Below are 23,528 nucleotides of genomic sequence, written 5' to 3'. Positions count from 1 at the left end.
TCATCTCTTAAGAGGATCGGTACGTATTTTCGGCTGCAATGCTATTCAAATGGGGATTCATTTTTTTTGAATCCTGAGAAAACTAATAAGTATTTTTGAAAAATTTAAACGCAGAATGAAAGATTACGTTATTAGCGAGGGTCGAAAGTCCCTGAGAACTTCTATAATGTTTATTTTAATAAGTTACAGGGGTGAAAAACTAAGAGAAAATGTAGTGCGATTTTTAATTTCCAATATCTCATTCGAAAGAAACTTCTTATATATTCTAAGGGACTTTCGGCCCTCGATAATAATTTAGTCTTTCATTTTGTGTTTAAATTTTTTAACAATATTTATTAGTTTTTCAGGATTCGAAGAAAATGGACACCATGTCCGTGGAAATCGAACATTCGCTATCTTTGTCATACAATGCACTCATTCGAATATAATGTTATGACAAGACTTAAGACAGTGACAAGTAGAGATGTGTCCGACCCGCTATTTTGATGTAGCAGTTCATTCTGCTACTGCTTTTTAACGCTTTTACGATGATAATAAAATCAATCAAAGAGTTGTTTATTAAATAGTATTTATAGTGTATTTTAAAAATAATAATTGGTTTAAGGAGTACAAATAATAAAAAGTTATTTATTGTTTATATATTATTTATGGAAAATCCAAGTATTTCAAGTCATTAAAGTTCAAATAAAAGTATTATTTTATAAGAGTTTGTTCCGATAACCTAAATAGGTACGAGTTTAGCTATAAAGTAAAGTGCCCATGGTGGCATAAAATGTAGTAAATGCTAATACTTCAAGTATTGTACCCTCGGAGATCCGTGGAAAAAATTTACAGCCAAAATAACAAAATTCAGTTTGGCAACACTGTGCGAATGTTGATAGTAACATATCCTTTTTAAGATAAGCACAACTGTAATTTAGTCCAAACAAATTAATATATTTTTTTGCCAACAAAAATGAGATTTTTCAACCAAATAATGTTTCAAATATGATGTGCAAAATAATTTTTAATTGGGATCTGCTAATGGGCTTGCTTTTTTTGTCATTAAAGTAAAAAAAACTAAATTTTACTCATTAAATCATTATTGTCCGGTTATCGTCTTAATTATTTTAACTGTACTAATATCCGTCGAGTAATTCTGAAATGATTAATAGGTCGTTAAAACATTTTATCTATAGCGACTTCTGGAATATCTTAAAAATATCGAATTTCATTGATAAAATGCGCATATCCGACCGATCTTCGCTTCGACTATACGTACCACATTTTTGAATATTTCACTACACTTAAAAAGCATTTGCTTTTCTCTGTAGTATTTGCTACTATTTACCAGCCTACATAGAAGAATGTACTACGCTTTTGAAGTATGTGCTTGTTTAGTAGTATTTTGCTTCAGTTTAAGTGAAGTTGGTGGGTGGACGTCTGCGGCGTAGGTATTTTTTTGTTACAAACTGGCAGCATTTATGAATGTGTGTCATAGAAAAATTTACAAACTAAGAAGAAAATTCTTAATTTTTGGGGTCATTCTTTTATCAAATAAAATTTAATAATTGTGAAGAAGATTAACAAATAACAATAATCCATTTTTATCCTCGCGTAACTCGTTTGTCGCTTCGGATCTGAGTCACTCATTTTTACTCATGTACAATTCTAATAATTTGATACGTAAAAATGTGAATTTACAAATCACAAGCACATGGAAAACTAATTCCATCACGATTGGTGTAATGCAGACAGGCCCGTAGCTAGGTGTTTTCCATGGGGCGTGGGAGGGGTTTTAGGTAGTACGAAAATTTTTTGCCAGAATAAGTTAAGAAGGACCGCTTAAAGCAAAAATTTTTTGGAGCCACGCCCAATTTTTTTCATCAATTAAACCAAGAATCGTTAAGCAAGTTTACAAAACTTATCTGCAACTGTCCACAATGTTTTAGCAATGCATTTTGTTCAAGAACTAGTTCAGAGAGGAAACCTCTTCGCTTCAGACCATTTTTTATTTTAAAACAGTAGATATGTAACAGGTATACTTACTTGAATAAAAGAAATTGTTATTTATTTATTTATTTATTAATTATAAAGGTATGTTGCGGTTTTTAAGACAAAATCTTTCTATTACGTTTTCAGAACTTATTCGAATATCTCTATGTACCGACATTAGTGCTAATCCGTTTAATCTTTCATTAAGGGTGGAATTTCTTAACCAAGATTTTAAACGTCGTTTTTTTTTAGCGTTGAAAATGTCCTTTCTGGAGTTGCCGTAGAGCAAGGCAAAGTTGCCAGTATTTGTAGTAGGTCCTTAATATTGGGGAAAAACGAGCCATCTGCATTAAGAAAAGCCTCAATGGCAGTTCTCGGGAGATTATCATTATTACAATTGGCATTAATCCACTTGTTCTGCCACACATGAAATTCTGCCGAGAATGAACAAAAATTTTTGTAATATAATTCACAAATTTGTTTAAAAGTTTCGAGTTTAGCTTTAGCGATTACACATTTTTCTGGTATAAGTAACTGCAAGTGGGAAATTAATTTGTGATGTTCAGAAAAACGATCTTTTAGTTCAACTAAAATGTGATCGATAAATGGAATATACAGATTTCTAAGATAGTATTGCTCAGCATCTTCAGCCGGAATGTTTCCACGCTGAGTTTGACGACTTACAGTTCTTGGTTTTGCAATCTGGCCACCAATATTCAAAACAAGCTTTTCTGCTTCTTTATAAATATTATTAAAAGATCTGTCGCAAGTGTCTCTAGATGACTGGATCGACTGTACTAATAAATCGACGTATTCAACACACGCTACCAAATCTACATTAATTTTCTGAAGATTTTTTGTTAAGTTTACGGTAAAAGAGAATAAGTTATTCAGTGTTAAAAGAGTGATAATAAATTCTGAATTCATAATAGTGGAAGATAGTTGTAAAGCCTGAACTGAAGTCTCTCTGTTAGGTTTCTCTTGAAGAACCTCAAGAGCTTCAACTATGTATTCATAGAGCTCTACAAATCGAGCAATCGATTCATGTTTTTCGATCCAGCGTGTTTCGCACAGACCAAGTAAAGTTTTGTGGTGTTTGCTCTTACATCGATTTTTTATAATACCGTCTAATACATCTGTTCGCAACGATGATATTTTAAAAAAATTTACAACGGATTTGACGGTTCCTATACAATTTCTAATCATCGGAATTTCACATGAATGTGCAATGACTAAATTTAATGTATGAGCACTACAATGAACAAATTGTGCTCGTGGATACTTTTCAGAAATAAGGCTTCGTACCCCTTTGTACTGGCCACTCATGACGGCGGCACCGTCATATCCTTGACCTACAAAGACAATCTAAATTTAAGTCAAATTTTTTTAAAATAGACAAAATGGTATTGGTTAAACCCACTGCTGTTACATCATTAACTATGACAAAACATAAAAAATCTTCCCTAACTACTTCTTTTCTGCTGTCCACATATCTAACGCACAATGAAAGCTGTCGCTTTCGAGATATGTCCTGGGTTTCATCGACTAAAATTGAAAAATACCCAGCCAATTTTATTCGTGATAAGATTTCGTGTTGGACTAAGTCACCACATATTTGAATCAGTTCATTTTGAATGGTGGGACTTGTGTACATACTCCTAGAACCACAAGACTGTGACTGTAGATGGTTTAAAAGAATGACATCGCCACTTTTTGCCCTATATCTTAGCAGAGACCTAAAATTTCCATCATTATGTTCAGGCTCCTCCAGCTCAATGGGACCAGCATCATTTGTACCTCGTAAAGCCAGTTCTTGCCGTCCACACAACAAAATTGTTTCAACTATAGGTTTAAGTTTTTTACGATTTTCTTTTGCTTGTTGTTCCCGCTTTGAGTCCAGCATGTTGACAATATCTGTGGCCCTTCCTTTCATTACAGACGTAAAATTTTCAGCTTTAACTGCTGCGTTTTTATGGTAATCCTTTGTCTGATGTGCCTCATAAGTCTCCTTCGCTTTTTTCCAGTTAGAAAACGGTTTAACCACTAAAGTTCCAAGGTCTTGCCTGCCTTTTCCACCCACGCGTTGACCAAATAAAACACAAACTTTACATAAAGCACCTTCTACTTTTTCAGAATATGTCAACCAACTATAAAGTTTTAACCAACTTCTTTGAAAAGATAGGTGTCTCTTTTCAGAAAGGGGAAATTCCCCCGGAAATAATTTTCCGGGGGAGTCCAACAGTTGGTCAAAGCTTCTAATTTTAAAAAATCATCTGAAGAAGCACTGTCTATAAAATTTCCAATATCCAGTAAACTATAATCGTTTTTCTTTAACGAAGACTCAAGCTCAGCCTCAGGTTCAGCCAATTTAGGTGTATCAATGTTAAAGGTCGAACTACAAGCTGGTGCTGAAGGTGGATCATTACTTGTTGATTCTGGAATACTACTTTCATTGATAACACTTGACTTACTTTTTTTGTTGACGGTCCCGATAAAACTGTCAATAGAAGTCTGCTGAAGTCGCTTCATATTTTTGCTGTAATAAAAAAATGCAGACGTTTTACCGAGCGTAATGCCGAAGCAGCCGAAGCTGAATAATAAAAAATTATAGATTGTCGAAAAAACTGTAAAAAAGGTAAATCTGACGTGGCAATGTGGCATAGAAGTTTTTATTTGATTAGTATAGAAATGTTAACGAAACTACACAAATCAAATACTGTTCGCTGTAAAGGTTTAAACCACAACGTCCATGATTTGACAGCTCATTGGGTTTATTTTTACTATAAATTAATCATTCGAACATATTTACATAGGTACTCAACCTAAATTTTTTAACCACCATGTAATAGCCACATATACTTTATAAAATAAAAAAAATCTATTCCACCAAATTAGCTAACGTCACCAAACTGTTTTAACAAATATGAAGAAAATAACCGCATTTTGGTATTTTTATTTATCGGAAATAAAAATATATACATAAACCTGTATTCTATATATTAAAAACTTAATAGCACATAGCACTTACCTAAATATTATGTTTTTAGTATTTTCGTAACCCGTTTTGTCGATTAAATAACACTCACACTCACAAACAAATTGCAACTGCAAACTGCAAGCAAATTACGCATGCCAGTGGCGCGATCGGCAAGCGTCGACATAGCGTCGGATCAGCTCGCCAGGCGACTGCAGCCAGGACACGACACGTCAGCAGTGCAGAATAATATTTAATCTCAATGCATAATAAGCATAACTTTTATCTTTGTTCTATGCATAAAAGTGGTAAATATTTAGCCGCACCGTCGCACAGCGTTGAGCTTTAATATCAGCACGTTTATTAGACAATTCGTAATTCGTACAAACAATCTCTGGAATTTAAATAGGTACCTGTAACTTATTTGAATTTTTATTAGCACGGTATGTTGAGTTTAGTATGTACTTTATGTCTCGTCCTCGTCTCATGGGGGGGGGGGTTTGAACCCCCTAAACCCCCCTTATCTACGGCCCTGAATGCAGACACGGCTGGCGCTACGCTTTGTAGTGATCATAGTAATAAATCATTTGATGTGATCATTTGATATGACCACAAACATATCTACAATCGGCAAAAACTTCCAAAAATCCAACATATAGTTTACTCCGATATATACTTACCGATAGATTTTATAGATAATATTTTCACTATAAATTTAAAATTAATTTGAAAAATACAAAAGTAATTAATTTGATTTATGTAAAATAGTACTTACTTCAATTGAGCTAACCGTCTATTTCTTCGCTTTTCAGTAACACATTTCTTGTAACAACGTGTCCCATATTTTAATTTGCGCAAATAAAGAAATAAAAAAAGTCTTTATAAATTAATTGAGTAATACTACATTAACATATACAATTGAGTAATACATATACAACGCAGTTCTTCACATGTTCAAACCTTATCTAAGCTTTCCATGGTAACAGGACATTATTAAAATTTTTTTTTTCTGATTCTGGTTTTGGTTTAGAACTAGAACCTTTAGCCACGTAATTGTATAACTTATCTCTAAGTCAGGGGAGTAATGTGTAGTGTGTGTGTGTTGAGTAAGTGTCTTGTTACTTTGCAAAGTCGACGTCATTCATTATTAAAATAAGTTTACAACTTTTTTTCTTTTTCGACTATTTGTATAGTATATAAATAATGGTAACCACTGAATACATAATTAGTGAAAAAATAATCCTATCATTTATACAAGTAAAGGTTATCCAAGAACATTCAAAAACTGAACGAAACCGATTTAGTAGCCATATCGAGCCATATCTACCTTTCTAATGACAATGTCACTGTCAACCTAATGTTTACATCTGCAGTTTCCATACCAGTGAGAATTTTACTACACGTAATTTGCCGTGTAAAGACACAAAAAGTAGGGATAGCCGTAAAATATTTGCGAATTATGTACCCGTAGCCTTAATTACATATCGGTCTTCATATATGGTTTTTACTTTACTATTAGTTATTCAAATATGTATATTTAAATAAAATTAAGAAGACATCTTTCCTCAATTTCAACAATTTTGTAAGTCCGATCCTGTAGTTTGTTTGTAAAGTAGAGTGATGGTGGCTAATGGCTAATCTACACCACTCTATTCGATTCGGATTCGAGTGTAATTCGAGCATTCGATTACACTTTTTTCCGCAGGGTGAGACAATTTATAACCTAAAAACAATTTTTTGGGAAATTATCAGTTTGTTATTTTAGGAAATGAATAATAAACTTCCAGCATAAGTAACGTTCACAATATGACCTAAAGAAATAGTACAATTTAATATCTGTTAAAAATTGTAAAGTAAATGATTAAAATGAATGATGCTAAAGAAAACTCTGGTTTTAAAAGTTACATAGGAGAATCAGAACTAGAAGTAAGTTTATATCATTGATGGCTATGTATTCAGTTTTAAATTTGTTTTCGTTTTGTTTTTAGTCCATTAGTTTGGATGATATACAACGAACAAAAATCTTAGAAGGTAAATATTTGTTACACAACCTACTGAAAAAAATATTAATTGTTCAAACATGTTTTAGGGGAAACCATTGTCCATGAGGAACCCAAAGTACTTCTTTATGTACCTCTTAGTGATAGAAAGACATGTATTAATGGGATCCTAGCAGTGACCACTTTTAAGCTCTCATTTATGAGTGCAGAGGAACAAGAGTCATCTAATTGCTACCAGCAGAATGTTTTATTAGGTGTAAATGATATATGTCTGTCTTCCATTGATGTTATTTATCAACTAGGCGATAGAACCAAGAAGAAACTTTTACCAGGACAAAATGTTACTGGGAAGGTCAAAGAAATACTTATCGTCTGTAAAAATATGAAGAGTTTTGAGTTTAGTTTTAAACATAGTTCAAAAGAAAGTGGGAAGAAAATAGTCAATGCCTTGCTACACCATGCATACCCAAAAAGGCATTCTTTATTATTTGCTTATGATTATAAGTAAGTAGATAAATTTATATACTAAATTCTAAACAATATACACATCTTAATTAGCTGGGAACAAGGACAGCTACTTTCTATACACAGATGGGAAAACTAATGTTCTTATTGTTCATTTGTGACTACAATGTGGTCTCTTGAGAAATTATTTCATATATTCTATTTTAAAAAATATCAACATAATAGTAGGGAATGCAAATATGCTAAATTTGCAGTTACTCGAACATTATGGGGACCTATTAGTTGTGAAGATTAGATTCTAAAACAAAAAAAAAATTAAATTAAGTTTTCTATTTTAGTGGGGACTTTCCATTTTTAATTAGTTTTCGATTTTTAACAATCGTTTTTTTTATCATAGCGCCATCTATCCATAATTCGAAAAAATGTGTCAAATAAAGGTTACTTATTTTTATGTAAGGAATCCAAATCTGCAATAAAAAATGGGGGCTCCTATTTAAGATGTTAAAGTAACCCCTTACCCTACCTTTGTTGGTGGTCGTGTTTTATGTCATTAGATAGATTTTAAAAAAATACTGAACACATATTTTTCTGTGTTTTGATCTAATGTTTATTTTACAAAATATCGTGGGGTTCCTATTTAAAATTTTAAAGTTACCCCCACCCCTCTCCGTGGGGGGTTGTGTTTGTTATGATTTGATAGATTTTTGAAAAATATTGAACACATATTTTTCAGTTTTTTGATCTGACGTTCATTTCACAAAATATTTGCTTTTTTTTTGGAAACTGTGATTCACCCATTCCCTTATGCCTCGCTCAGATCGTCAGATTTTTGAAATATACACTGTTCTGTATGTACTTATATATTATAGACCGGTCACTCTAGTATAGAGTATAGGTCGCTCAGGTTCATGAGCTCTTTTAATCCATTTCATGCGGTGGATTGGTCCGCATAATTCCTCTTCATTATCCTTTATAGATTTTCGTGTTTTTTTGCTTTTTCTGTAATCTGTTTCCATTCTTTCCTATTCTGTATTTTTTCTCTCCAGCCTGTAATTTCCATATTGGATATATCCTCTCGCAGTTGGTCTTCCCATCTTATTTTCGGTCTTCCTCTAGGTCTGTTTATTACTGGCGTCCAATTTGTTATCTGCCTAATTAGTGCATCTGCTTCTCTTCGTTGGATGTGGCCAAACCATTTTAACCTTTGTGCTTTAATGAATCTCACTATATCTTCTCCTTCCATTAGATTTCTTATTTCGTGATTCATCAGAATTCGTATTTCTCCTTGATCTGTTTTGATTAGGCCATGTATTCTTCTAATAATTTTTCTTTCTATTATTCTCAGTTTTTCTTCATCTTTTTTTGTAAGGCACATTGCTTCTGCTCCATAAGTGATGACTGGTCTAATTGCCGCTCTATATATCTTTGTCTTTATTTTCTTGCTTAGGTTTTTATCTTTAAGTAACTTGTGGTATTTCCAGAATGCCCTATTCCCTGCTTTAACTCTTTCATTTATCTCTATGCTTCTTCTGTTTTGACCATCTACTATCACTCCTAAGTATTTAAAGCAGTCAACCCTTTGGAATACATTATCACTTATTCTTATCTCTTTTATTCTATTTACTTGGTCTTGATTTCTCGTACTTATTAAGTATTTTGTTTTTTTCTGATTAATTATTAACTTTTGCCTCTCTTGTCAATGTTAGCAGTGCATCTTCTAGACTTCTCTTGTCACGGGCTATCAACCCTAGGTCGTCTGCATACCCTATTATTTGTGTAGAACTTTGGATTATTGTCTTTTTTGTTAGTCCTGTGTTTCTAATTACTCCCTCCAAGGCTATATTAAAGAGCATTGTCGATAGGCTGTCATCTTGTCTTACCCCGTGTTCTATGTTGATATTCTTCGTTTCACCATCCACTGTTTTGACCTTTGCTGTTGTGTCCATCATTGTCATTCTGGTCAATCTTATTAATTTTGCAGGTATATTCATATTTTTCATTTCTTTTAATAGCTGTTTTCTGTAGATGCTGTCGAAAGCCTGCTGGAAATCAATAAACAGTATGTGCAATTCTATGCCATGTTCGTAACTTTTTTCGATTGTTTGCGTTAAAACGTGGATTGCATCAATTGTTGATCTCCCTTTTCTAAATCCCTGTTGATATGGTCCTAAGTTTTTTTCTGTGTATCTGGTTAGCCGATTTCTTATAATTGTTGTCATGATCTTATATGTTGTATTTAATAGCGTAATTGCTCTATAATTGCTGCAAAGCGTTGGGTCTCCTATTTTAAAAACTGGTATAATGAGTCCTTTCTTCCATTCTTCAGGCATGTATTCCTTTTCCCATATACTGACCATTAATTTATATATACGGTTTAGAAGGTCATCTCCTCCATTTGCAATAAGTTCATTGTTAATCTCATCTGGTCCTGGAGTTTTGTCAGATTTTAGTTGTTTTACTACTTCTATAAATTCTTGGTAGGTAGGTGCATCTTCTTCATCTCGGTTATCTGTTATATCTTCTTCTTCTGTGTCGATTGCTTGGTTGCTTGTATTTATATCTTTAAAGTGATTTTCCCAATCTTTTTTGCTTATTTTGCTGGTCACTTTGTTACCATTATATTGTTGTTTTATATATTCAAACAATTTTTTGTTGTCTCTATTATTTGTTTCAATCTCTTGCATCTGATCTGAGATCCAGGTCTCTTTCTTTCTTTTATAAAGTTTGGCCGCTTCTCTCTTTTCTTTCTGGTATTGTTCTCTTTCCTCTTGTCCGCTATTTTCAAGCCATTTGTTTCGTGCCAGCGTTTTCAGTTGACTTTGGTATCGACATTCTTCGTCAAACCATTCTTTAGTTTTTTTATTTTCTTGAGGTCCTATGGCTTGCTCCGCAGCCTCTATGATGCTCATTTTTATATTTTTCCATTCCTCTTCTACGTTCGTGCCATTGTACCTCTTTAGTTTTTGTACTAATTCCTCTGAATACTCTTGTTTTGTTTGTTGCACTTTTAATTTGGTTAAGTTCCACTTCCTTCTTTTTCCTACTTTATTATTAGCTTTGATGATTTTCATCTTCATTTTGGCTATTAAGAGTATGTGGTCAGTGTCAGCGTTTGCTCCTCTAAAGGATCTCACATCTTGTATTATCTTTGTCCATTTTTTCGAAATCAAAACATGATCTATTTGGTTGCCATCTGATCTCCCTGGTAACATCCAGGTTATCTTGTGTTCCCTTTTATGAATAAACTTCGTACTGACGATATAGGTATTTGTTGCTGCTGCCAGATTGCAAACTTTTGCCCCGTTATCGTTTGTGACATTGTGGATCGTTTCTTTACCTGCTACATTTTGGTTGTAGCTCTCTTTTCCCACTTGCGCGTTAAAATCTCCCAGTATTATTAAGTCGTTCCTAGGAATATTTTCGCAGGTTTCTTCTAAAAGTTCATAGAATTCCATTTTATCTTGTTGGTCTGCTTCCTCGGTAGGTGCGTAGCAGTTAACTAAAGATATATTGGCTTGTTTATTTTCGATTCTGATGTAGGAGATTCTTCCATTAATAGCTTTGAAATGTATAACTTTTTCTCTCATTCTTTTGCTCACCATAAAAGCTGTTCCATTTTTCCCCTGTTTGTCTTCTCCTGAGTAATACATAGTAAAGTTTTTCTTCTTAACTGTTCCTTCATTTTTCCATCATATCTCCTGTAGTGCTAGTATTTCTAGTTCGTATTTTTCCATTTCTAAAGCAATTTCCTGCATTTTCCCTACTTTTAGCATTGTCTGGATATTCCATGATCCAATTTTAATGGGTTTAGCTCTTTTATTCATGTTAATTTTATTCCTCTTTTTCTTGTACATTGTTTTATTATTATCATTATCCATTTCCTTAGCCGGGTCTGTTTCCACTATCCTTCGGTTTGATTCTTTCAGTTTTTTGGATTTTCTCTGTTGTTTCCAGTACACTTCAGCTTTAAGTCTTTTATTATGTTATTCCATTCCCAAAGTTGATGTGTATTCTTCGTTCTTCATAGGTTCTTTGTTCGTCGATAAATATTTTTGTACCTTTGAGGATTTTCTTTTGTTCCATTATTTTCTTTTTATCTTGTATATTTTCCAATTTTGCTATTATGAACGGCTGTGAATTTCTTGGTCTAATTATCTCTGTTTGTTCTATTTTAGCTTCAACGTTGAGTTTTATTTTTAGTAAATTTTCTAGATCTTCTTTTACATTTTCTTCTCCTATTTTAATTCCCCTGACTATTACGTTTTTCTCAATTTTCTTTTTCTCCTCTCTTTCCGTTCTATCCTCTAGGTCGCTTAGTCTTTTTGGCACTGCCTCCTTAAATTTTAGTTTGCTTAGCGTTTCCATTTCTTCTCGCACTTCTTTAATTTCAGCTTTCATTTGTTTATTTTCTGCTCTTATTTCACTCATTTCTTGCTTTAGTAGCATATTTTCTCTTTTCAGCTCCTGGTTTTGATTTCTTAATTCTTTAAGCTCTTCTTGGATTCCATCCAATTTTTGCTCTATCCTCGTATCCCTTGTTTCCATTCTGTCTTTTATGAATTCTTCCATGTTGTTACTATTCGATTGTTACTATTTGATTGTTACTATTTGATATACTAAATATATTTTTTACACACATATAATTTGGCTGTCTACGGTAAGTGCAAAAATCCGATTCAACCTCGCGGAGGTTTTTGCCCTTCTTAGACTGGCCTATTTAAAAGGGTATTTATTTCTTTCTTCCCTATTTCTCAGTGCTTTTTTCAGATTTGGCAACACCGCCAAAAATTGTTTAGCCGTTACCTTCTTATGGAATGCAATAATTGATTGTTTTGTTTATTTATAGCTAACCTTGTACTTAACTTACCTTATCTTAACCTGACCATTTCGAGTTTTTCTAAGGGTAGATTTTTTTTTCGGACCCCCCTTAACGAACTCCCCCGTAATAAGAATCGATATATGGTAGGGGTAAATTTACGGGCTATAAGGTTTTTCCCAATGTGATTTTTTGATGAGCTCGAGTCTGCAAAAATCAAAGTCAATATAATATTATAATATGAAGTCTAAGTAATAATTATTATTATTTTATTATTATTCTTTAAATTTGACTGATTTTTTTTTTAAATTTGACTTTTGTAGTAAGTTAATAAATCTTAATTTTCAATTTGCTCGAAATCAATCCAAATGGACTATTGCCATTCTCCCTCTGTACCCTTCAACTGAACTAGTATTGTCATTAAAAATTTAATGAAAATGTTGTTTACGCATTATTCCTCTAATTTTTAGATTTGTACGTCTTTATAAAATAAACAGTTGTTTTTAGAACTCTTTAGCGACGTATTAGTATTTATAATATAATGCGTTCACAGAGTGGTTAGGGACTAGTCCATAACAAAAATTGAAAATATTATATAGTTGCAAAATAGAATTGTGAATATTAAATTGACTTCAATACATAATATAAAATACATTATTAAATAATTTTCTTTGCAAATTTTGTCTTAAAGGCTAAGGGTTGAAAAATAACAAATAAATATTATAAAATGCATTCCCATAAAAAATCTTTATTTTACATACTTAAATATGATACATATTTAAACACGATTAAGATTTAAATAAGCATAAGTCTACTGTTTTTAATTGTTGGTAAAAAAGGATAGTTTTCACCCCTAAAAAACCACACACATCAGAAGTCATAAAATAACCATGTGTCATATCTTAAAATAATTCAGTTGTGTACAGTTTCTTATTATATTTGATATAATATAAAGTGTTGGTCAAAAGTTCCCTCCCCTCCTCGTATCTTTTGAACAGTTATACTTATAATAGTGAAATTTGGAGGGAAGAAATAAACAGACGTAAGCTTCTCAAATAGCTAGTAAAGCTAGAAAGTAGCTTCTCATAAAAGGTGACGTAACAGTGACCGATGACGTTACAGAGCCACTTTGACCAATAATTTTAAATAGGACCTTATGGCAAGTGATGTCTCGTTTGAAAAGTATTGAAAATATCTATTTTTGTTTGGGTTTAAGTTGATTTTGATGAATAAATTAAATAAATATAAAATTGTAGTTTCGCATTTAATTAATAAAGATTCAAACGTCCACTGATGGTTATTTGCAGAAAAGTTGACGTTTTTCAATTATGTATCTAGTTGGTAATCATCTAGTTAGACGTCAAAGTAAACTTTTTTAACAAATAACCATAGGCGGACGTTTGAATCTTTATTAATTAAATGTGAAACAAAGTTAGTGTGATTGAATAGGTATTTTCAATTCTTTCCAAACGAGATATCTGTTGCCCATAAGGTCCCTTTTAAAATTATCGGTCAAAGTGGCTCTGTAATATCATCTGTCACTATTACATCACTTGTTATGACTATTTGAGAAGCCAACATCCATTTATTTCTTCCCTCCAAATTTTACTGTTATAAGTATAACTGTTCAAGGAGGGGGACAGGGGACTTTTTGACTAGCACTGTATAATATGTGAATTATTTTTAACTTAATACAAAGTGGCAATAAAAAGCTTCTTATTGGATTTAACATCATCCTTCAAAACTAAGACAACAGGATTTTCCATTAACTATTAATGTACATTGTGACTAATGAAATGCATTGTATCATCAGTTATTATCAGAAATGTCTGCATAAATGGGAATTTGGATTTTTTTATATATTTATAAACATAATATTGTAGTAGAAAATTTTTATAAAAATTATTTTAATTTTTTTGTTTTAACGTAATGCTTTAACTTTTTTGTAACCTCACTTAATATTATCTGAACTTTTTTCTCAGGTGTGATGTTAATCTTCTTCAATTTAGCAATTGGTCTTTTGCTATTTTTTATATGTTGATTCCGTTCCATTTTTCTGTGTGTTTGGCTTACTGGTTTATTTATTGCTCCCAAATCTGCTTCTTATGCCCTCCCTATTTATTTTGTCTCGCCGTTTCTTAGGATTTTTATTTCTGCTGTATGTTTATGTTCATGTTTCTGCAGTTATTATCATCCTTATGTAGTTTTTTAAAAATCAGGTTATGTGTCTCTTTATGTAATCTTTTTCCCTCTGCTTCTAATATTTTCGCCTATATTTTTTGTTATTCGTGGGCTTTTATTGTGTTTTATTTCCCTTTATTTCATTTTTTATTTCTTCCTTTTTAGGTATTTCTAGTACTATGTGATCATCTTCAATTTCATGGACAGTTTCCCTTTCTTTATCGTTTTTGTTTAACAATTGCGTCAAGTAAGTTTGCCAATTTCTCATTATTTCACTATTTCCCCTGATTCATTTAATAATGTCCCTGTTCTCGCGAAAAAAATAATTCCTGGAAGATTTACAGCGAAGGAATCATTTTGCAATAAGTGACTACAAAAGAAAATAATTTTGTTAATGTACCGGCCACCGGCGAATACTATATTTTCCAAAAGGTTGTGGGAAAAACAATTACTCCTCTACAGATATCGCCGTAAAAAAATATTGCTATTTACGTGCCCAAGAAGATTATAAATTTAAAAATTTTTGTGACGAAAAGAATTATTTTTAGACCAGAAACAACAAAAAATAATTATTTTTATCTGTACATCCACGAAGAACATAACTCCCAAAATATTTATGAAGAAAACATCTAGGTCTTATAACATAGACGAATATAATTATATACATTTCTGTTCTGGCGAAAAAAATAACTCCTTGAAGGTTTACATTAAAAAAAAAATGATTTTACGAGTAGCTACGAAAATAAAATTTCTACAGTTGAGTCCCTGAATCTTTACCCGTGCGTCATCATTTAAAGCATACGAAATAAGTCGATGATAAGTCGGAAATTGAAATTTACTAAACGCAACAGCAAGTCACTTACTGTCACTTGCTGTTGCGTTTAGTAAATTTCAATTTCCGACTTATCATCGACTTATTTATGCTTTAAATGATGACGCACGGGTAAAGATTCAGGGACTCAACTGTATTAATGTTCCGGTGAATACTATCATTTCCAAAAGGTTGTGACGAAAAAAATAACTCTTGTTAGCACGCCCTCATACACACACATACATTCACATACAGATCTGATGATCTACTCAAACAATTACATCGATTGGTGATTAGTTAAGTTGTTTCTGATGCGAATTGACAAAGTTACATTTTCATACGATCCCAAAGGTTCCTTGGAAAGGAAGCAAAATATGTCGTCGCCGTCGCTTATTTAGGATTATTCTTTTCGCCGCGCATTATTAGGATTCATTATCTTCATAAACATAAAAATATAAATGATTTTTTTTGCTGTCATTCATCGAAGAGTAATTATTTTGGCCGAGAAATTTTTAGTAATATTAGTTTTCGTGGAAACAGAATCAGAAATAATTCTTTTTACAGGTAATTATTGTGAACTTTTTCTTTTCGCCGCACCGTAGTAGAAGTTACAGTAGAACGTCAATAATCCGGAAGTCAAAAATCCGGACCGTCAATAATCCGGACCGTCAATAATCCGGATTTGTATCTAGCAAAAATATCTGATTCTTTTAAAATAAATTAAGAACAGTTCAAAAATATTTTAAACATTTTTTTAAAAGCCCAAATAGTGTCTGATGTTTTTACTGTACATCTATTATAAATTAATGCTATTATAAATTAATTACAATACAGTGTTTAAACATAAAACGTTTGTTGTACTTTAATGTGTATACTGGCCTTTTTTTGAGGTAATTTTGATAATCCGGATGGGGTCCGGTCCCAATTAATCCGGATTATTGACGTTCTACTGTATTGTCTTCGAGAGTATAGAGCAGAAATAATATTTTTCTCTCTCATTCATTCAGGCTGATACTTTTCACCAGGGGCGTCATTTGAAATTTTGATGGGGGGGGGGCAAGCATTATATATACAATACATTATACATATATGATGTAATAATGAAAATTGATGTATTTTTTGAAAATTTCAGCCATTTTCAGGGTCAGGGAGGGGGCAAATGCCCCCGACCCTATCAAATGACGCCCCTGCTTTTCACCGCGCATTATTAGGAGTTATAATCTTTATGAATACAGAATTAGAAATAATTTTTTTCAATGTTAGTCATCGAAGAATAATTATTTTCAACGAGAATTTTTTAGTAATTTTAATTTTCGTGGACCCACAAACAGAAATGATGTTTTTTTGCTGATACTCCTCAAAAAAATTTTTTTTTCGCTAACACTTCATTAGGGATTATAATTTTCACGATCATTATAATCGAAAATAATATTTTTCGCGGCGTTTATTGAAAGTTATTAAAATGATCTTATTTCCTCTATTTGGAATTTTTCTTCCATCTCTTTGAGTTTATCCGAAAATGCATTATCTACTGTTTATACAGTATGGTGCAAATGTTTGGAATAGATTCAGTATTTCTTAAACCAGCGACTTTAAGGAAAAATCCTGAAACAGGTCGATTTTTATTTTTAAATTATGATTTTTTGACATATACATCATACTAGTGACGTCATCCACCTGGGCGTCATGAAGTAATCGATGATTTTTTAAATGAGAATAGGGGTCGTATGCTAGCTCATTTAAAAGGTTATTCAATTTTCTGTTCAGCACTATAAACATTAACATAATTATTTATACAGCGTGTTGAACAATTTTTTTTAAATTAAATTAATTGACACAAAAAGAAGAATGTATGTAATTTATCTAATTTAAAATATATTCTACCGCTCTCAGAAAACAGAAGAAAATGTTTTTTGATAAATAAACATTGCTTTTCGCTTAATTTCAATGTTCAAGCTGTCACCCATCTGCCTCTTGACAGTTTGAACATTTAATTTAAGCGAAAAACAATGTATATTTGTGAAATAAACATTTTTTTTGTTTTCTGACAGCAATAGAATGTATTTTGAAACATTCTTCTTTTTGTGTCAATTAATTTAATTCAAAATAATTTTTCTTAGACTATAATTTTCTATAAATAATTAATTTAATATTTATAATACTAAATAGAAAATTGAATAAACTTTCAAATGAACTAGCACACGACCCCCATTCTCATTTAAAAAAAATCATCGATTACGTCATCACGCTCAGATGGATGACATCAATAGTATGATATATGTCAAAAGTCATAATTTAAAAATAAAAATCGACCTGTGTCAGGATTTTTCCTTAAAGTCGCTGGCTTACGAAATAACGAATTTACTCCAAACATTTGCACCATACTGTATGTACAGGTGTTCAAGCGATTGGAAAATCATGTCTTTGTCTATCAAAATGTGGACTCCAAACAACTAAATAGGCAATAGGTTTTGTGTTTTTTTTTACCCAATAAATGTACCAATTAATGTATGCTAATGTTTCTTAACGGAATTAATTCTGAATTATTCCATCCTGGCTTAATTAAAATTAATCAGCTGTGTACCTACATAAAAAATAACATGTGATAAAACATGATTACCTAAAAATAGTCTGGACAATGATTAATCTACATTTAAACATTATTTCAAGGTTTTCTCATATAGCACTAGTCTTTAAATATCATAAAACAAACATAACATGCATTTCATGAGATACATTTACCTCGTATACAGGGTGTAACAAAAATACAGGTCATAAATTTAATCACATATTCTGGGATCAAAAATAGTTCGATTGAACCTAACTTACCTTAGTAGGTACAAATGTGCACATAAAAAAAGTTTCAGCCCTTTGAAGTTAAAAAATGAAAATCGATTTTTTCCAATATCTCGAAAACTATTAGAGATTTTTTATTGAAAATGGACATGTGGCATTCTTACGGCAGTAGCATCTTAAGAAAAAATTATAGTGAAATTTGGACACCCCATAAAAAATTTATGGGGGTTTTGTTCCTTTACACCCCCCAAACTTTTTTGTACGTTCCAATTAAATTATTATTGTAGTACCATTAGTTAAACACAATGTTTTTAAGACTTTTTTTGTCTCTTAGTACTTTTTCGAAAAGTCAGTTTTTATGTTCGAAAAACAATGTATATTTGTGAAATAAACATTTTTTTTGTTTTCTGACAGCAATAGAATGTATTTTGAAACATTCTTCTTTTTGTGTCAATTAATTTAATTCAAAATAATTTTTCTTAGACTATAATTTTCTATAAATAATTAATTTAATATTTATAATACTAAATAGAAAATTGAATAAACTTTCAAATGAACTAGCACACGACCCCCATTCTCATTTAAAAAAAATCATCGATTACGTCATCACGCTCAGATGGATGACATCAATAGTATGATATATGTCAAAAGTCATAATTTAAAAATAAAAATCGACCTGTGTCAGGATTTTTCCTTAAAGTCGCTGGCTTACGAAATAACGAATTTACTCCAAACATTTGCACCATACTGTATGTACAGGTGTTCAAGCGATTGGAAAATCATGTCTTTGTCTATCAAAATGTGGACTCCAAACAACTAAATAGGCAATAGGTTTTGTGTTTTTTTTTACCCAATAAATGTACCAATTAATGTATGCTAATGTTTCTTAACGGAATTAATTCTGAATTATTCCATCCTGGCTTAATTAAAATTAATCAGCTGTGTACCTACATAAAAAATAACATGTGATAAAACATGATTACCTAAAAATAGTCTGGACAATGATTAATCTACATTTAAACATTATTTCAAGGTTTTCTCATATAGCACTAGTCTTTAAATATCATAAAACAAACATAACATGCATTTCATGAGATACATTTACCTCGTATACAGGGTGTAACAAAAATACAGGTCATAAATTTAATCACATATTCTGGGATCAAAAATAGTTCGATTGAACCTAACTTACCTTAGTAGGTACAAATGTGCACATAAAAAAAGTTTCAGCCCTTTGAAGTTAAAAAATGAAAATCGATTTTTTCCAATATCTCGAAAACTATTAGAGATTTTTTATTGAAAATGGACATGTGGCATTCTTACGGCAGTAGCATCTTAAGAAAAAATTATAGTGAAATTTGGACACCCCATAAAAAATTTATGGGGGTTTTGTTCCTTTACACCCCCCAAACTTTTTTGTACGTTCCAATTAAATTATTATTGTAGTACCATTAGTTAAACACAATGTTTTTAAGACTTTTTTTGTCTCTTAGTACTTTTTCGAAAAGTCAGTTTTTATCGAGATATTTTGAATATTTGTCAAATCCACCACATATTTATATGGTTAAGTACAATTATGGAGACTTGGTAATAATATGAAAATTTATTTATGATTTACATTTTTAGGTATATTTTGAACCATATTAAAAAAGAAGCCACATCTCGATAAAAGGTACCTTCTCGAAAAAATACAAAGACAAAAAAGTTTTAAAAACACTGTTTAACTAATGGTACCGCAGTAATATTATAATTGAAACGTACACAAACATTTGGGGGATTTAAAAGAACAAAACCCCCATAAAATTTTTATGTAAACATATTAAAAAAATAAGCCTCAACTCGATAAAAACTGCCTTATCGAAAAAATACTAAGAGGCAAAAAAGTTTCAAGAATATTGAATTTAGCTAATGGTACCACAATAATAATTTAATTGAGACGTACACAAAAGTTTGGGGGGTTTAAGGGAACAAAACCCCCATAAAACTTTCATGGGGTGCACAAATTTCACTATAATTTTTCTTTAAGATGTTCCTGCCATAAAAATCTCCAATAGTTTTCGATATATTCGAAAAAATCGATTTTCATTTTGTAACTTCAAAGGGCTGTAATTTTTTTATGTGCATATTTGTACTAAGGTAAGTTAGGGTTCGTTCGAACTATTTTTGATCCCATAATATGTGATTTAATTTATGACCTGTATTTTTGTTACACCTTGTACATTTAATACAAGGATGACCTATACAAGGTATAAAACGGGCTTTAAAATGAGCAGAAAATTAAAAACAATTAATAAATTTTATAAATTAATTTCTCTGGGTTCTTAATGCTTCATGTCTTGGAAATAAAAAACACAAATATAAAAAAAAATTACTGATATATGAAAGAGAGAAATATGGAATATTCACGAAGCAAAAAATCACTCTAAATAAAATAATGCTTTGCCAAAGACAAAAACAATTATTCCTAGAATTATCTAATCAGATCAAAGACTATTTACTATTAACAATATTATTGACTATTCTTTAAGAGGATGGGTACGTATTTTCGGCTGCAATGCTATTCAAATGGGGATTCATTTTTTTCGAATCCTGAGAAAACTAATAAGTATTTTTTGAAAAATTTAAACGCAGAATGAAAGATTACGTTATTGGCGAGCGCCGAAAGTCCCTGAGAACTTCTATAATGTTTATTTTAATAAGTTACAGGGGTGAAAACTAAGAGAAAATTTAGTGTGATATTTAATTTAAAATATCTCATTCAAAATAAACTTTTTATTTATTCTAAGGGACTTTCGGCCCTCGGTAATAATATAGTCTTCCATTCTGCGTTTAAATTTTTCAAAAATATTTATTGGTTTTTTCAGGATTACAAAAAAATGAACACAATGTCCGTGGTAATACAGTAGACTCGCGATTATCCGAGTCTGGGTCATCCGAGCCCCTCGGTTAACCGAGGCAAAAGTAATAACAGGTAAGTTACAATTTTCAACCTTGACGCAACATCGCCGATTCAAAATCAAAAAGAGGAATAAAGCTTATGCAAAATCAAAGACTTTTTAAACAGTAATATTGATAAGGTAAATGTTTTTATCTTTTATAGACAGTACTGTATTAATTTTGTCATTAAAATATCCACAGTTATGATTATTTACGTGTTTTTCTATCAATATAACCAATCTCAGTGTTAACCGAGTTTTTCCGTATCCGAGGTTATCACGGTCCCAGTTACCTCGGATAATCGCGAGTCTACTGTATTTCCAAATCTATCTTTGTCATACAACGCACTCAGTCGAATAGAATATTGTCAGCATACTGTCAGTCAGACAGTGATAATCAGTGACAATTTTAAATATTTGACATGGCATCGGGAATGTTTTGAGTTGTTGATTAAATAATATTGATATACAGGGTGTCCCAGACTAATTTAGCCACGCTATATCTCTTAAACGAATAGAGGTTTTCGAATGGGACAAAAAGTGGTCTATTCTACTTGTAATACACTTTAATATGGCGTAGAAAAAAATCATCCCCTAAATATTCATCCTTTAGTTACAACCCCTAACTTTAATTTTTTTAATAGCACCCTGTATATTTTTTTATAGTTTTGGATGTGGTATTCTATCTTCTATTTTTTTGAAAATAAAATCGGTTCGTAAATAACCAAGAAAATATCAGTTTAGTTTTGTTAATTATGTGTCCCAGACTAATTTAACCAGGCTATATTTCTTAAACGAATAGAGATTTTCGAATGGGACAAAAACTGATCTATTAAATTTGTAATACACTTTAATATGGCGTAGAAAAAAAATATCCCCTAAATACAGAGGATAAATAATCCCCTTAGTTACAACCCCTAACTTTATTTTTTTTAATAGCATCCTGTAAGTTAGGCATGAATATTTAGTTGATGAATTTTTTCTACGCCATATGAAAGTGTATTACAAATGGAATATATCAGTTTTTGTCCCATTCGAAAATCTCTATTCGTTTAAGAAATATAGCCTGGATAAATTAGTCTGGGACACACAGTTAACAAAAATAACCTGATAGTTTCTTGGTTATTCACGAACCGATTTTATTTTCAAAAAATATGTTAAATAGACGATAAAAGACCACATCCAAAAACTATAAAAAATATAAAGGGTGCTATTAAAAAAATTAAAGTTAGGGGTTGTAACCAAGGGATGAATATTTAGGGGATGATTTTTTTGTACGCCATATTAAAGTGTATTACAAGTAGAATATATATCACTTCTTGTCCCATTCGAAAATCTCTATTCGTTTAAGAGATATAGCGTGGCTAAATTAGTCTGGGACACCCTGTATAGTGTATTTGATAAATAATTCATTTAAGACGTGAACTTAATAAAAAGTTATTTATTGTGTATTATTTGTGGAAGATCCAAGCAGAGAATACATCAGGATAATATTTCTGTGATCCAAGTATTTTGTTGTTGAAGATGTTCAAAATTGTAAGCGTTCCACAGTAACAATATATTATTCAAAAATCACTTAAACACTTTTCCTCTTTTCTCGATGAGTATTAGTTTTTGTTGTACATATAAATTATTACCATCACTGAATACATAGTTAGTGAAAAAATTATCACATTTATTAACTGATTAATTATTTATATGGGAAATAAGCCACAATTAAAATGAAAAAAATAATTTTATTAACGTTTCGACGCCCAAATCGGGTGCCGTTGTCAAAATACAAAATATTAGTAATATTTTGTATTTTGACAACGGCACCCGATTTGGGCGTCGAAACGTTAATAAAATTATTTTTTTCATTTTAATTGTGGCTTATTTCCCATATAAATAATTATTCATAAAAATGCCACAAGGAAATAGCTTCAGAACAACATTTATTAACTGAATTAATAATTTGCAATTATAAAAATAACAGTTATCCAAGAACATTCAAAAGCCATCTCTTTAAATTAATGATGACATTTTCAAGTAGAATGACATTCTAGTAATGTTTACATATCCATACCAGTGTGAATTTTACTACACATAATTTGCCGTGTAAAGACAGAAAAAGTAGGGATACCCGTAAAATATTTGCGAATTATGTACCGATGGCCTTAAGTAATATTAAATTTTTTTCAAATGTACTATGTCAATAAACTATAATGGTTTACTTGTTTAGAAAAAATGTATACTTTTATACAGAAAACTGACTGGACTCTGATAAAATCTCCTCTTTCAAAATTTGTTCGAAATATATCAAAACGAAATCCACAATCGTTGTATCCTTCAGACCAACTTCAGGAGCATAAAATTCTCGAGCCACGTCAACAGGAAAGCAAATAACTTATATTGTATCTTGGGTCTCACCAGGGGTCTACCCAAAATCCCGCCAGCCAAAATCCCGACAGCCAAAATCCCGACGGCCAAAATCCCGACGGCCAAAATCCCGACGGCCAAAATCCCGACGGCCAAAATCCCGACGGCCAAAATCCCGACGGCCAAAATCCCGATAAGCCAGAATCCCGACACGCCA

General features: G+C 31.5%; 1 protein-coding gene across 1 annotated transcript in view; it reads left to right on the top strand.

The window, feature by feature from the left end:
- Nucleotides 1-6,590: 6,590 nt before the first annotated feature.
- The window catches only part of LOC126890509 (myotubularin-related protein 10-B), a 74,982-nt gene continuing 58,044 nt past the window's right edge, over nt 6,591-23,528 (top strand). Inside the window, exons 1-4 of the mRNA XM_050659506.1 lie at nt 6,591-6,654; nt 6,714-6,874; nt 6,937-6,979; nt 7,038-7,452. Of these exons, the coding sequence (XP_050515463.1) occupies nt 6,806-6,874; nt 6,937-6,979; nt 7,038-7,452 (527 nt within the window). The 5' untranslated portion in view covers nt 6,591-6,654; nt 6,714-6,805. The remainder of the gene's footprint in view (nt 6,655-6,713; nt 6,875-6,936; nt 6,980-7,037; nt 7,453-23,528) is intronic.

Source organism: Diabrotica virgifera, chromosome 8 (assembly GCF_917563875.1).
Source record: "Diabrotica virgifera virgifera chromosome 8, PGI_DIABVI_V3a".
NCBI classification, from domain to species: Eukaryota; Metazoa; Arthropoda; class Insecta; order Coleoptera; family Chrysomelidae; genus Diabrotica; species Diabrotica virgifera.
This window is presented reverse-complemented; position numbering and strand designations above follow the sequence as displayed.